Source organism: Harmonia axyridis, chromosome 1 (assembly GCF_914767665.1).
Source record: "Harmonia axyridis chromosome 1, icHarAxyr1.1, whole genome shotgun sequence".
NCBI lineage: Eukaryota > Metazoa > Arthropoda > Insecta > Coleoptera > Coccinellidae > Harmonia > Harmonia axyridis.
Window position 1 is genome coordinate 42,154,993 of NC_059501.1, and position 17,640 is coordinate 42,172,632.

Here is a 17,640-nt window from a genome sequence, read left to right on the forward strand (position 1 = left end):
ATGGTGGGACCAGCTAGGTGTGGTTTACCATGAGCTTCTGAAACCGAATGAAAGGATCACAGGCGAGGTCTATCGACGACAATTGATGCGTTTGAGCAGCGCACTGCGAGAAAAACGGCCACAATACTCCGACAGGCACGACAAAGTTATTTTGCAACATGACAATGCTCGCCCACATGTTGCACAGCCGGTGAAAACATACTTAGAAACGCTCAAATGGGAAGTCCTACCCCACCCGCCGTATAGTCCAGACATTGCTCCGTCTGATTACCATCTCTTCAGATCGATGACGCATGGCCTGGCTGACCAGCACTTCCATTCCTACGAGGAAGCCAAAAAATGGGTGGATGACTGGATAGAGGCCAAACCGGTCGAATTTTTTCGCAACGGGATTCGTATGTTGCCAGAAAGATGGGGAAAAGTTGTAGCTAGCGATGGCCAATACTTTCAATAATTCATTTGTAACCATTTTTTCACAATAAAGGCTCAAAATTTGAAAAAAAACGGGAAAGACTTATTCACACACCTTATAATAATAATGCCCCTGTAATTTAAACTGTTTAATTATGAAATAAACATCTTTATTTCTATCACCAGTAGCAGCTTGTGAAAGAAGGCTCACCTTGAAAAGCATGTCCAGCAAAAATGTAAATTCTAAATTCTGTTGAATCACCCAAATCGAATTTCAATGCTCGTTATTGCATTCCTCATTTACATAATTTACCTTTTACCATTATACATACCCCCCGCAACGCGTGCTCCGCACGCGGGCGCCACTCTAAAAGGGCGTTTTTTCCAAACTTCTTTCTTGCAATTTATACAAGTTTCCGAACGTTGCAATCGGTATGAAATAGACAGATTGCCATTACACGATTCTTTATGAGTAAATAAGTCATAGGTAATAATTATCCCTTTGTCGGCACGAGATTTCTTTATGGGCACCCAGCAACCTGCATCGGACGGCGGGCACCCTTTCTTCGATTATCACTAACACACGCATATGGTAAACATAAACAATCATAAATACCGAAACGACGGCCTTTAGCCTGGGGAATTACTGAAACTTTCGACACTATATGGAGGAAAAATACTACAAGTTACGCAGAATATCTGAAACTACCAAAATCTGCTTGCTGCGCTATAACAGCGAGAGGCGGCGTAATCCATATAATAGATTTTATTTCGCAACGTTTAAGGGTCAAGAATTTAAAAACATAGATAATTAAAAATTGAGAAGATTTATATTTTGTGTATTGTGTTTTGCTCAACTGTTTTTTGTTGTAATTAAATTAGAGTTTATGAAATGGTAAGTACATTTTCAAGGTTCTTCTAAAATACTTTTCGAATATGATAATGGGAACTTTTTCGAAACTGTCTTAGATGATTTCGTCTTTTGATCCTGTGATCGACATTAGTCGACTGCAAAACTCACAAAAAAATTCTTTAAGAATGACCCATTATTTAGGCTACCAGATACAAAATAAAATTAAGTTTAGATATTAAAATCATGAGAGGTCAAGGGTCTGATAATGGGGCAAATATGCGCGAAAAACATATTGATTTACAAAAACGCATACTCGATGCTAATCCTAGGACATTTTTGGCGCTATGTGCTGCACACAGCTTAAATTTAACTGAAAATGATGCTGCTAATGTTTCAAATGAAACACTGGACTCTTTTGATATTGTACAAGAACTTTATATATATATTTCTCTTCATCCACGAAAAGATTGGAATGTTATAAAGAAGCATGATCCTCAGTTACATCTAAAACCCCTGAGTGATACTAGATAGTCAATTAGAATTGATGCTAAAGTTTCATTTTATTCAAATATGTGATAGCCTTTTAGAAATAGCAGAAAATGATACTTTTAACATAAAAACTAGAAATAAAGCAAGTTCTTTCATTAAAAATTTATTCTTTTAAATTTATTTGAAGTATAATAATTTCTTATGATGTTTCATTCCAGATTAATATTGTAAGCAAAATGATGCAAAGTGTAGCGATTGACATTAAAGTGTGCCAAAACTATTTGAAGAATTTAGTTGATCATTTCAAAAATTATAGGGATGATAATGTTCTCGAGGAAAAACTTGCGGAAGCTGGAAAACTAAAGGCTGCTCTTTGGATAGATCAAGGTTCTTCTCCATTATATACTGTAAGACGAAAGTATAAACCAAAATTGTTCGATTATGAACATACGGATGAGGCACCTCAAGATCCAAAAATCGCTTTTGAAATAAATTTCTTTTTGAAAACAATTGATCAAACACTAAGTTCCTTAAATAGTAGGTTTGATATGATATCTGATTACGATAACGTTTTTTGTTTTATTTGTGATATTCTTAAATTAAATGACAAATATCTATTAAAATGCTGTCATGCTATTCAAAACAAAAGCTAACTGATCAGGAAAAAAAAAGAAGCTGACGTGAAAGAAAATGATTTATTCAACGAGATAAAAGGCCTAAGATTGTTTTCATTATCTGAAGCGAAAATCCTCTTGAAATTCTACAATATATTTTTGAAAATAATCTAACTTTTTATCAGGAAAAAAAAAGAAGCTGACGTGAAAGAAAATGATTTATTCAACGAGATAAAAGGCCTAAGATTGTTTTCATTATCTGAAGCGAAAATCCTCTTGAAATTCTACAATATATTTTTGAAAATAATCTAACTTCTTCTCTACCGAATCTTAGTATTGCCTTAAGAATACTTCACACTTTACCTGTGTCTGTTGCTTCTGGTGAGAGATCATTCACTAAATTAAAAATAATTAAAAACTATTCGAAGTCTACCATGTCATATGAAAGATTTTCTGGATTGGCAATCTTACATATAGAGCAGGAGATACTCGATAAAATTGATTGATTGATAATATAAAAGAATTTGCAGCACCCAAATCTAAAAAAACATCCATTCAATTTATGGATTGGTCCTAATTACATGTTCATGCTTTTATGAATAATTTATAGAAGAATACAGCTTAAGTTTTGAAACACATTTGAAATGTATTATGTTACAACTAACACCATAAAGTTCTTAAGGCAATGAAGGTTGCTGATAGATTTTCAACCATTCTACACTAAATTCTTAACAAAAACTTAAAAAAAAATTTCCGATTATCCAGCAGTGCTTTTCTCCACCTCCCCCCTTTGAGGGGCGCCAAAATATGTTCCGCACGCGGTCGTTGATGTCCCTTGCGGGGGCCCTGAAACATCGGGTATGATTTATCTATGCAACTTTTTGAAAATACGCTTTTTCAATTCCAATTCCCCATCACCTACCAAATCTGCAGATAAAATATGCACATCTCAAAGTAGATGAAGGCGAAGTGGAAAGCGCCCTCTTTATTGACTTTTCTAGCCACCGACTTCGCCCGTTTAGGCCCGGTGCACACATCCGACTTTTGCAGTTACGACACCCGTTGCGGTGTCGTACCTATTCAATGCACACTACATACGACACCGTCGTGGTTGCGGAGCCGGATCAATTCACTTCAATGAAGAGCTCAATATCCAATTCCCTCTCTGCCATTGTGCGAACTCACGACAAACGTCGTATGTGTGCGCAGGCCAATTTGGAATAGAGTACTGAGAGATCGCATGTACGACTGCGGCACAGTTGCGGCCTAGAGGGACATGCTACCAAAAAACGACCGTAGGCTGGCAGTTACGACGTCGCAACTGCACGGCCGGTAGTGTGCATGCTCCCATTTGATTCTTTGTACCACAGGCCGCAAGTACGACACAGCAACGGTGTCGTAACTGCAAAAATCGGATGTGTGCACCGGGCCTTACATTCTTCCGGACCTAGCCGCATATCTATGTATGACGAGTTATCACAAATAGAACGAATTCGTTCAAATTTTTTCATTGGAATGTTATCTAGATAATAATAAATATTACATTCGTTTTTTATTCAATGCTTTATATTATCCTGTTTCACATAAAAATTACAAGATAATATTGTTGTTGAAAAAAATTTTTTTTTTAATTTCAGTCATTTCATTAACGTGCATGCTGAATGCATTTTTGAAGAAATAAAATGTGGAACGGTTAAGATCAAGCTATTGTTGGCTCAATTTATCGTAGAGTCAGCAAATCACGAAATAGCTACCCTGAGAGGCATCGTTTCATCTTTATCATTCGCAGGTTGCAGCTCGAGACGATCTGTGATAGTTTTCTTTTTTATGCGCGTAAATGGGGAAAGTGATCAAATTTGAAAAAAAAATTAATATAATTAATATGGCTGCCTCGGTAGTACAGTGGACTGAAGAATTGACTGTGGTGCCGAAGGTACCGGGTTCGAATACTGGCTAGGTCATGAATGTTGTGCATGTCTGGTGGTGGTTAATGAATTTGATAAGATTCTTATTGTTGATGAAATGTTAGCTGTGTAGATGGCCTAAGTAGCCAAGCACATATGTTATGTACGCTTACAACACGGAATATGTATGCCGATATCATACTCATTAATGATTATATTGTAATGGAAACGCACGCGCTTCAGTGCGTAGTCTATCTCTAGGTATATTCAGGATAGAGGGCCTTTTTCGAAATTGTCATTGAGTATAATGACAAGTACATTATTATCCTAGACTTCGTTATTGAAAATACTAATTTAAATCGTTACTTAATGTAGATTTTTCAGTGTGAAAAAAAAATCATTGGCTGTTAACAATATTCGCGATCAGATTGTAACAACCTATTTTCCACTAAATTATAGGATTCTTCAGCATAGTTGAAATACATATAGGCATCATATCAGCAGTAAACATATTTAATGAGCGTCTCACTGAATTGTTGGCTTTTGATAACCTATTGATATCAATAATGAAAATAACATATTCTGGAACACTCAAGGCACGCCCATCTTTCGTGTGATGTCAACACAATTATTCACTTTCATTTTCATATCAACTGTCTGCTTCGTTGATGACAAGAACCGCCCATCATTTCATCACAAAGTTAAAATTCTAAATATTCAGAAAAACATTCATGAAAATCATTCTAGAGTTCAGCTCTGAACGATTTATAATATTATAATAATATATTCGATAGAAAACATGAAAAATCACTAGTAGATTCATCATTGATACAATAACTTTGTTTTATTTTTCTTCGTTTTTCCTCGTGATTAAAATTTCAATCCATTTCAGAGCCGAGTGATTAAATGCCGGGTTTCAAAAAAAAAATGTTTCAATATTTTGAGAGCTGATTACAAATGATAAATTTCACATAAACTTGGGTCCACAAATAAGCCGTTTTGGAGTGATTGTGCTCTTCAAATTAGCGCAACCAAATACTATATTCGATTTATATTCATCTTTCAGATGTTTCGTTGACTGAACTAACAATTAGAATATTTTTCAGTCGGTTCGTTACAAAAAAAACCACACTGGCATCAAACATTTGATGACATTTACGTATTTTAATTGAGTATTTTGCAGTCGATTCGAATTCTTTGGACTTTTGTTATTTGAAAAGTTTTGTGTATGCAACGCCAGTGAATAACATTGAAGAGTTGCAAAATCGGATTGAACTATCCTGTCAAACGATCCGAATACAACCAGGTCTTTTCGAAAGGAACGTAATTCCTTCATTCGACGAAATGGATATCTTCTGTATAACACTAGAATATCTTCTGTAATTTATCGTATTTGGTTGCGCTAGTATAGTATATCCAAAGTCACTTGGAGGAAGATGAATATTTCAATTATACAAGGTTCGACCAAGTTTCCAGAAATTCCTTTGGGCCCAGTGAATTTATTGCCTAACAATACTTTCAGATAAACCCCGGTATTTTGCAGATCGCGGTATCCACTTCAAAGGGACATCTATGGCCAAGAGTTTTTATGGAATAGTTCAAGTGACTTTGAATAAACTATACCTAGTAACATTTCGAAAAGCGCTCTTATCTCCAGAACGGCTTATTTGCGGAGCCATGGTCATATGACAATTTTCATTTATTTTGTCCCTTGTTTGAAAATAATTACTAACCTCAGAAAAATTTTATAAACTTGTTTAACTATTCTTCGCATTCGCAGATTAAATCTTAAACTCGAACACTCGGTAAGACCCATGTCGTTGTAATAAAGTATTTGGTAGTCTTTGCCACCGCATGGTCAAATGCTACGTTTTTATATCATCATGTTGTAGGTACGGCACTAGATATATGTGGGCAGCATGAACGCTGAAAGTTAATAATGTATTGCGTAGACCATAAACCCCAGAAACCAGGAATCTGGATTTTTTGCTGTATGCTAAGAATTCAGTGTACTGTTTAGATCAGTGATGAAGAATTCCAAAGACGTATTGATGGATAAAAAACATCTAGAGAAAGGCGAAAAACATCTCATCTTGGACACATAGGTACTTGACAACACAAAAAATACCGATTTTAATTTTAATAACGACGTACTTTGAAGATTCCGAAATCATTTATACACACATATTGTTTTAGAAGACTGTTTATAAAGGTAGAAATCTGAACATCGGCAGCTTGACTTGCCAACAGAGTTTATTTATAAGGATATTTTTGATCGAGAAAAAAATAATCTTGTATTGATTTGGAAGGAAAGAAAAAAACACTATTCGAAATATTGAAATCATTTTATTCTTACGAATATATCATTAATCTATGGATACTTTAATTTGAGCTATTTGACCACTGATTTTGATCCATTTGCGTTACCTAATGAAATTCATTACACAACTCAAATTTTAGTACGTAACGAATTTTGTCGGAGAAGAACTGAGACACTTAAAGAATTTATACTCATTAAATACCATCCAAAAATTTCACTTAGAAAGGCAATGTTCACAAACCAACTGGATAGACGTCAAGTGGTTGATGACAATGTAATAAATATATTTCTATGATCTCAAGGCAATTGATCTCTAGGATACTTTCAGTTCAGTTTTACGAAATTTAATCATAACGTTTTTTGTTTATTATAGGCGAAGATTTAGTTGTATTATACACAGTGGGGGATTAAGACAATTGGGGACCCGAAGCGCAAAACAAATCTGGACAGACTGATCAAAGATTTTTCACATACTTCAGAGGTTCGAATGCAAGGATGAAGCGATTTCTATTCATGTACAATAATCAATATAAAATATATAGAAAATGCAATGATATAAGAATAAAAAATTATGAAATATCAAAAATTATATAATATGATTTTTTTTGAAGTGTTTGGCATCAAAGCAATAAATTCATCATTAATATGACGTAATTCTTTTTGCCCAACCAAAATCGTGCGGGAAAATTCAGTTCCACACATATTTCATGGTTATATTTCATTATTATATGGTATTCTAGAAACTCTCCTGCCACGGATTCATCTATTTTTTGTCAAATTTGTGATGCAGAAAACAATTCTGCGAATCACCATTTTCTTATACAAAAATCACTAAACGATATTTATGAAATTATTCAATTCATTGAATTGAAGCAAATAATTTATACTTCTCATACAGAAGGCTCATTCTAACACTCGTTCAATTTTGAATTCCTTGGTTGAATTTGTATTCAGGGACTCGTTCAAAGTTGTTGATTATTTTTGATTTCCAGCGAGACCATTTTGCGTCCCGGAGCTCAATATCGTGACACCGGGACAAGTAATCAACAAAAGGGACAGTCTCGTTTGAGGTTGGACGTCTGATCACTTCACGCATATATCGAAAAATCAATTTTGGATATAGTTTCTGTTGAGAATGGATCAAGCTATCCAAAATAAAGGTTTTTATTGTATAATATGAATATGAAAAAAGTTTTTTGCGTGACAAGGTTTAGGGGTGGCTTTTTCTTCCCATTGCAATCATAGAGGAACACTGTCAAAAAAAAATTTTAAAGCCTTCTCGTTCGCATAAATTGTTTGTTCATTTTTATTGTTGTCGGTTTTTGTTATTTTATGAAAGAAATTAAAACTGCTTTTCGGGTGCCATCTTTAGGGTCTGTAACTAAGCAGGAGAGACTCAAAAAGAGTAAGTTCATATGAAAGACCTACCCTATTCTTTGACAAGGAATTACCCCCTTAATATTTTTCGCAACAATTCATATACACAATGTATATATGTTTTTAAATATTATATTCATGCTATTGGCTTTTGCATGAAACAACTACACACTATTTTAAAATTTTTCACATGAAAATTTCATCAGTTAACTATTTGAATTACATCATGTGTCGTGTCATGGGTAGAATCAATTTGATTATTTCAATTAAGGCATTTTCAATTCATAGAATCCACTCGTGTCTAATTTATGCACTGAATTAAAATATTCTCATATCCTGAAATATTTTCTAAATGTGTTAGAAATTGGATAAAGATCTGTGAATATTGCAGCCCAATCAACTGTATTAATATCTTGATCTGACGCTTCATCGCTATCTACAGGGTGAGTCAATAGTGCTTGATTGGTCGATAACTCATGTTTATTTTGAGAATGATTCAAATTTTGGCGGAATCGACAGCACACAGCGCATAAGCTCAAATCATTTTTGACTCTACATTCTGGTTCGAAAGTGGTGAAACACGATACATACCACCTTGTTTTTTGAATAGGAATGCTTTTTTTTAAATAAAACTCATAATCTACATGAAATTATAATTTAGAAATACCCCACTTGTCATAATTTATCTGTGGTACTTCCTAATGTGGTTACTTTTTTCGAAAAATTTAATGGTTTTAGGTAATGATTCAAATTAAAGATCATATCTTGAAAACCGTTCGAGATAATTGTACGTTTCTTCTTTTTTGAATTCCCGAAAAGTTTTCGTGTCTTCTGCGTTCAATGCAGAATACTCTTTCCATTTCAGGTCTTAGCTCTACTCATTATTTTAATTCAAAACAAACAAAAAATAAAATAAACGTCAACATATGTATGTAAATTAACGTTACGAAGTCTATGTTACCTTACGAGCTTTTGAACACCCGATATAATTCAAAGTGATTGGAAAATAATCAATGAAATACAAAATCATTCTTTGAACACTAATTTGCATTAAATGCTCATCATACGTAAAATCATATTTTTCTTTTTGCGAATTTTTCGCTGATGGAGAATACTCTGATTCAAACTTGAATAAGCCTCTTAATGAAGATCATTTAGGCTCCAATATGAATTTTTTCCGAATATTGAATGGAAATATCTGAATATTCGCCTAGGATCGCTTATTTCTTATTTGTATCAAACTGAGCAGTGGCGGCCGCTCAGAGGAGGCAGAGGAGGCCGGGCCTCCCCAAATTTTACCGCATTATAATTCTTAGTTCAAGTCCAACTATATTATGTTAACCTAAATCAATATAATATTCAAATTTTTGGATACTTTTTACCCCAATATTTCATCATATTTATAAATTCTCCGCAACAGACTTCAAAACTGAGAAGATTGCCCATCGCTGCATCGTACTACAGGCATGCGAAGCGCTAAAGAATACAGCAGACTCCAGACGCGGGTCGCGGAGGCCCAATTCCTCTCTAGTCGCGTTTGTCTTGAACGTAGAATTTCAAATTTCTCCCGATACGAAGCTCCAGCCACTCTAAATTCGAGCTGGGTATCACGTGCCGGAGGCCCTGTCTCCGTTGACCGAAAGCGCCCGAACATGATCCACGGCGATTAACGATGGGTCAGCTGTTTCTGTTTATTAGCGCTAGAATTAGGGAAAGCTAAAGTTAGGTTAGGACTTTTTATTCCTTTCGGCGTGTTGTTTGTGGTTTTGTGTTAGGATTGTTCGGCAAAGTTTGTAGGTAAATAAGGATATTGGCTGGCTATTCAGATATATTTTATCGAGAAAAATGGAAACGGAAACGTCGGAAACTAGAAATGAAAATGATAGTGTCAGTAGGGAACTCAGAGTTACTGAAGATATTGTAGATTTTATTTTGATTAAAAAGTTCAGCCAAATGCCTTACGATGACAAAATTTTCATTACCAAAACTATAAAAACACCTCAGCCTGCTATGCAAAATTTAATTGTCAATTCCAGGCATAATCGTTCGTTCTGCGTCCAATTGTACAATAAATGCGAGTGGCTGACCGGAAGTACAGTTCGGCCTCCTCTGAATGAAAGCTCACGAGCCGCCACTGAAACTGAGCAAAATTAGTGTTTTTACAAGAAAGGAAATTGTGACGCAGATCTATACCTAGGTATATCAGTATTACTAATGAATAGCAAATATTTACTTTTCCTGCATTCTTTAACATTATTGAGACATAAAGTTTACTTTCAATATTGAAGTACGCACAATTCTCGTTCGGCGAGAGCTATTTTCGTCAGAATAAGAATTTATTGTTAAAACAAATTATCTTGGTTTTTATGTAATGAAGTAACTTTTCACCTTCAGTTTAAACGAAACAAATATGATTTGTTTCTGAAGAGTTAGTTGTTTTTTGTTAGTTGTTCAGTTAGTTCTGAAGAAATAACTATTAACCGAAATAGATACTCTTGCAAATCAGTCAGTTGGATGTTGTGAATATTGAGTGGTCCCTGTCTCAAGTGAATTAAGTTGATGTGTATCGAAAGTTCTGTGTGACATTTTTGAAAAGTTCAAAAATTTTGTTTTTCCTGTCATAGAAAGAAATTTTTCGTGACAATACATCCAACCTAGTGCAAATTTTCTCAGTAGATGTAGAATATAGTTATTTTCCTAACAAGTGTGGAAAGTGATACTTTTCCGCAAGAGATTGCATTCCGCTCCACGTCGTTCGGTCAAGCTGTCGAGTGTGGAAAAGGCACTTTCCACATGAGTTAGGAACAATATTTTTCCTACTAGCTTAAATGAAACACTTTCGCGGAGAGTTTTCGTCTTATAAGAAATTATATTTTAGTGCGCTCAGCCGCATAGAGAAACGTTTGAATTTTATGTTTGACACATATACACATGCCAAAATTTTATAATGGAAGCAACTCTTCAATTGCGTGCGGAAAATACCCTTGCTATTAACTTTCCGCATGCATATGCGTGAAGTACCATTTTCCAAACGTTAGTGCGTGTGGAAAGTAATACTTTCGAAACGCTAGTAGGAAAACAATAATTCGTAGTTTTGAACAGAATTTATTCTATACAGTTCTGTGTTTTCAAGGGTGCAATTGGCTTATAAATGAACGATGCACTTAAGAGGGGTCTATAGCGTTTCAGCGATCAGTTTGAAAATTAATAAATGCTTCATTTTACGCTTAAAAATATCGATTTATATGAGGTTTTATCCCTATTATCAATCTCAAACAGTAAGTCCTTACGGAAAGTCCTTATTTATTAAAGTTTTGGAATGGAAAAAAAAATGAGATGAATTTTTCAAGAATAAATATATGCATGATAACATTTTTCGAACAAACATTTATTTTTTCATGAATTTTCACATAAAATATTGTCAAAAAGTCTTGTCAATGGCTGAAAAACGATTTTTCTAAAATTAAAAATGAAGACGTAAAAACGTATTTTTAATTCTTGCATGGGGTAGAAGGTAGAAGGACGGTAATCAGTGAAAAGTTTAAATTTGCTTCACTCATCCTGAAAAGTAGTGAAATCCCCAAAAGGCTGAGCAGGGATTCAATTCATTTGATATCCAAATGCAAATTTTTATCTTGATAGAATTTGCAGTTTTCAAAGGCAGAGTAAAGGTCCTTCCGTTAATCCGTTAAGTAGTTATTAGGCAGATAGATAGAATCGAATTTGAGGATGGATTTGTCATTAGTTAATCGAACCTTTCAATTTGAGACCATTCCCTGCTCAAAATTCGAAAAGTACATACATTTGGATGAAAATATACAGCGATGCATTCGGCGAAAATTGTGGCAAGATTTCAACATTTTAATTTTTTTCTTTGTTTTACCGTTGCATTTCATCAATGTAGGTACCTAATAGTACATTTAAATGAAATGTAATATGCATTTTAATAAATTCCTTGATGGTATAATTATTTAGAACAAAATTTTTTTTTGTTGTATCAAATATTATGTTTTTATTCGGTAAATTCGAATTCAGTCACTTCAATTTCAATAATATTCACTGGTAAAATCAAACCACAATGTGACATTGTATTGTAATACGCTGGTGGGTAGAAAGAGAAATAACTGTGTCGTATGAGAGACTCATGGTTGCTAGCCAAGTCGAAAACAGGTTATACCCATAAGAAACAAACGACTTTTAACATTTAATTCCTAAATTGGCAAATAACATTCTGAGCGATGATGTCATCTCAATGTTTTCAACTACTTGTTTTATGTCGGTCAGACTTAATATGAATCATTCATGATTCCGATTTATTCAATTGAGCAGGCATTGAGTATATTCGAGGATTGGCTCTTATTTGTTATAAGAATTAACAAAATTGTCAAATTCGTCAGTATTTTTACTATAACAGATAATTTCGTAATTTGGAGGGAAAGTTTAATCGTAAATTCGCCATAATCAATTAATTCTACATTTTGATCGGCGGAATCTGTCATTTTTGTTTCTACCTTCAATTTAAGAACACTCTATACCATTACGTATATAGGTATAATATTAATAATAATATGTAAGAACTAGCTTTTTCAAAATAAGTGCGAAAGTTTTTACTGTGTCGGTCTTTCATGTGAAAAAAAGCTCTTATGCCTCTCCTCGAAAATTTATAGGTTTCCAGAAATAAGGAAAAAATAATTTTTAATTTTTTGTTGAAATTGCTGAAGAGTTGCTAAAATAGCATTCTATGGGCATTTATACGAATGAACATTTCTTAAGTTTTTTGTGATTTCTCAAATAGGAGAAACATGCATCCCTTATTGCATCTTTACTAGAAGTTTCCAACGGAACAAAATTTCTCAATTTAAAATAGGTGTTCAAAATAACGATTCATTGCAAAAATGTTCCAAGTCTTGTATTGTGTCCCATTAAAGAAATAGTTTTTTAATAAAAATATTGAATTCAACACGGTACATAAACGGTAAATAGAATCGCAAAAAAAGTAGGTGGCTGCCATATTTTCATTTTGTTTTGTTTTCAGCACGATCACGAAACGCCATTCATCAACTTCTATAGCAAAACATTTTTTTTTGGAAGCGTGCAATTTTTCAAGGAAAGGCCTAAGAGTTTTTTTTACATGGAAGACCTCCTTCAAATTCAGGCAAGATTTTACTCCATAAAAATTTTCATGTGCATTTGTTGAACTCTGTATATAAAATATATTCGTAAATAAATATATGTACAGGGTGATTCACAGCGATGGAAAGGTAATCATAATTTTGTGCTGTTGGGGTTTGAGACAATTTTCTTTTTCTCTAAAACATTTTCAATCTCTACAACTTCCGGTTATAGCGGAAACAAACTACTACTTCCTTATTTCGAATCGCACACCTAATATATGGGTAAAAACTCAACGGTTCATGAGTTAATGGGAATCATATAAAAAAATGGTGACGACTAGTATTCACATTTTTTCGAATATTTTTTCAGAGAAAGTTTTTTCCAAAAAAACCTTTTAGATTTTCGATTCTGCAGATATTATTGTTTTATAGTACTCACATTTTTTCGAATATGCAGAGAAAGTTTTTTTCGAAAAAATACTTTTACATTTTCGATTCTGCAGATTTTATTGTTTTATTAGAACTATTTATTGCAAATTCATAAACACTGTGTCCGTAAAGTGTGGAACAAATTGATTTTCAGCTAAACAGACCATTTTAAGAAATAATCCTGACACACGTCGATTTTTTATTTTAATTTACCGTATTTTAAAATAATAATCTAATATACAGGGTGAATTACTTTCGAGTAATGAGTCACCATCATTTTTTTCAAATGGAACACCCCCATTTTGTCTCAATATTCCGATTACTCTAGCTGAGCGGATTCCAAAAATGTATCACATGTTGATTCCAATTGGTACAGGATGGACAAAAATACAATAGTTTTGTGTGTGCTCATGAAGTAACGCGTAACATTCTTTATTAGTTAAATTAACAATATTAACAGAAATACTTATTGTCTTATTGTAAAATGAATACATTAAGAGATATCGAGGAAGAACTTCGAATGAAAAAAACCGCAATTTCTGTTTTGAGTAGTCTGCGACTATGTACTAAATTTCGTGAGCTAAAATTCGATGTTTCGATGACTAAATTTGAAATTTCCTGATGTGTAATGGATTGTTCATTGGGATTGTTAAGAATTCCATAAACCAATGAAATTTTCAATTACGAATAATTGATTACAATTCGTGAAATGCCAGTTATCGAAACATTGAAAGGAGAAAGATCATTTTTTCAGAACCCAACATGCAAATTTTCCGCACAAAATTATGATTGATCACCCGGTATACATAAAAAAATACATAGAGGTGTATCTATAATTATTATTATTTATATAACTTACCCACAAGTACAGAGCTCACAGATGCAAGCCTCCTTTTTGGGGGGTATATATTTAACATCTGGTAATGTTTCTCTGACAGTTTTTTCGATATTGATAACTGTATTGTTCACTACCTTCTTTATATTGGTAATATTTTCTTCTTCGTTCTGAAAAACATAAGAATTAGAACTGAGATTTAAATATTAAGTATTTCTTACAATATCTTTGATGCTTGTAATATTCTCTTTGAAGATCGTATCGTATTCGTCTACGGTGTGTCGTTTATCAATATTTTCAATTCTACTTTCGCTTAGGTCCAAAACTGTTGTATCGACGAAAGAGTTCGATCCAGAGTGAGTTTTCAATATAATGTCTTTCTCAACTTCAACAATTACTTTTTCTTCGTTTCGACTGATTATATCACTTACTCTTATATCTACGTGCTCTACTGCATCAATTATTGTTATTGGTTCATCACCTCTAGGTTGTTTCGTGGAATCAACCACACCTCTGTCTAGGATAGATCTTTCGTTCAATCTATTTTCGAGTTTATGAATTTCATTTTCGAATTGAACAATATCTTTCGTGATTTCTTGTTCGATTATGTTCTCTGTGATGCTAGTTAAAGTATCAAATTGTGAAATCTCGATATCCGAAATATCACTCTTAGTTTTATAATTTTTCGTAATTACATTGCTATCAGATGTAGAAAAGTTGGTATTTTGTGGAAGTGTAGGTCTTTCTGACCAACTTGAAGTCGAATGTTGTGATTCTCTTATGTTATCTCTTATTTCCGAATCATTGGTTGTATATTTTCTATCAACGATGAACGTTGAATCTTCAGTCGTTGTTCTGATATAATCACTTGAATCTGCGACATCAGAATAGTTCTTGTAAATTATTGTGTTTTCCTCGTTTGTTGTCGATTCTTGTATATTCGATTTTGTTGAATTCCGTCTAGGGCTTATACTCCCTTCCCTCCTTTTATAAGAATTATCTGTGTTCTTTCTAGTATGTAATGTCTTTTTTCTAGGCGGTTCAGATCTTTCTACCAATTTTTTATTATGATGCTTTTGAGATTCAGATGAATTATCTGAAATTGTTTTAGAATTTTGAATCACGACTGTTCGGTAATCTACAGTTTCGGTGTTATCAAATGTTTTTGAAGAACCTTCTTTTGCGATACTAATATTCTTTGCCGATGATTCTATTCTTGGTGTATTTCTGGATTCGTTTATATCTACTGATATTCTGTCTATGTTCCTATCATCCGAATATTTATATCCCCTTGAATAGAACTCAGAGTTTTTCAGATCTTCAGTACTTTCCTTTGTGTAGGTGGCATCAGATTGTACACTAATATCGTCTCTAATATTCGAACGGTTTCCATATTTTTCAACATTATCGTATATTTCTGTTAATATTAATTTACTTGTTTCATCTTTTTTATTACCTTTCGATTTTATATCCTTGACTGTATATCTTTTTTCTTGATTGCTGCTGCCCGCACGAGTATCAGCATTATTTTCATTTATTTCACTCAAAATAAAAGTTTCAGTAGAAGATGTTGGTCTCTGTTGAATATCATTGCCACTTGAAGTTCTTTCAATAGTGCTGGTCTTCAAATCTGTACCAGATTTATCATGTGCATCCACGATAAACTTTCCATTCCAACCACTTGATCCTCTAGTGCTCGTAGTGATTTTTCGATCTGTTTTCGTTTGGCTGGTTTTAGACGTTTTCTGTTCGGTGTCGACATGTTCACTTCTTTTATATTGACTTACATTTGATGAAAAGCTATTCTCACAATCATCAATTTTGGTGTAAGTTGTATTAAGACTATGACTGTCACTTGACGTTTGTGTGCCACTCAAATTTGTGGTTTGTCTTCCCTTTTTATCTGTTTCTTTCAATTTTCTTGTTTCTACTCTTGATGCACCCATGGAACTTATTGCACTTGCTTTGTCATTTGATTTCTCTGTGATATGAGCGGTGGAAGTGTTGTAATGAGTATCTTGTCCATGAATCTTCCTGTCAACCGTGAACGTTTCGTTGAAACCTGAAGTATTCGAGATATTTTTCGTGTTCGTTGATGTACTTCTTGATGTTTGTTGGCTTGAGCGATTAATTGTTCCTCGTTTGGAGGTTGTGTTTGAATCTGATTCCATAACAAATTTGCCATTCCAGCCCGAATCATTCACGTTGTAAGTGAGCTTGTATTCTTCCTTTGGTTCAGTAACTGTATAAGTAGATGCAGAGTCTATAGATATATTAGATGTTGACTGATTCAAGACAGAATCTATTTGTTCGATTTTTGAATTTTGGGTAGAATTATCGCGTTCGATGAAATGTCTATATTCTGTGGAAGTAGCTCCTCCAGTTTCACCATATGTTGTGATTCTTTCTCCACCTCCCGCAGGTAACACTTCAGTTACTGTATATGTGGTACTACTTGCATTAACAGGTAAATGTGATACATCAGCAATTTGAATACTAGAAGCTGAAGACGATTTGGAAACATTACCTTTGGAAAATTGCTGAACTTCTGAAGATACTTTTGAACTCACTGATTTAGACGTTTGCTGAGAGGTAACACTTGCACTCGCAGTTTTAGAAGAATTTTTTTTAGTCATTTTCGTGGATTTATTAACCGTCATTATTGTTCTTCAACGAAACGTTTCATCCAGCACTCACTCACTTTTTCGCGTAGTTCGACGAAATATCTAGAACCTTGAACGTAGTTGTTTTCACAAAGCAGAGAGAAACCAAATGAAGTCTAGCGGTTGGTGTTGTCGGTGTAGTACCACTCTTTTTGCCGTAGGTTAACCAGTGCTGCGTCATTCATACGCTCCTACGTAACTCTCGATCATCTACTAATATGGATAGTCTGCGAGGCCTGTTTCTCGAGAGATTCGCTGCTTTCTATATTCTCTTTTGGTCTTTTTTGGAGAAATCAAGGATAAAAAAATGTTTATGGTTTTCAAGGAAGATCATTTTTATTCAACAATCATTTTTTTCTAACAATTGAACATTTCGAGTGAAAGTTGCACCAATAATAATTGATACGAATAAACATGTGGTCACTATATTATATATTAATATTCAATTTATTCAGATTGATGGTAGACAAAATTACGAAATTTTAAATAGTCTTCAAATCTACTGAATTAACGAGAAAAATAACACAATTTTTTTGAGTTTTGCATGAAAAACTCACGCAATTTGTTTATTCTTCGAAGAACCTTTTTAATCATTCATATTAACATTTCAAATTCCGGTATATAACAAATG

At 33.8% G+C, this 17,640-nt stretch overlaps 1 protein-coding gene across 1 annotated transcript in view; it reads right to left on the reverse strand.

The window, feature by feature from the left end:
• Positions 1–17,175, reverse strand: part of LOC123689066 (titin) — a 32,515-nt gene extending 15,340 nt beyond the window's left edge. Inside the window, exons 1-2 of the mRNA XM_045627861.1 lie at positions 14,568–17,175; positions 14,371–14,516 (exon numbers count right to left, since the gene is read on the reverse strand). Of these exons, the coding sequence (XP_045483817.1) occupies positions 14,371–14,516; positions 14,568–17,006 (2,585 nt within the window). The 5' untranslated portion in view covers positions 17,007–17,175. The remainder of the gene's footprint in view (positions 1–14,370; positions 14,517–14,567) is intronic.
• Between the last annotated feature and the right edge of the window lie 465 nt (positions 17,176–17,640).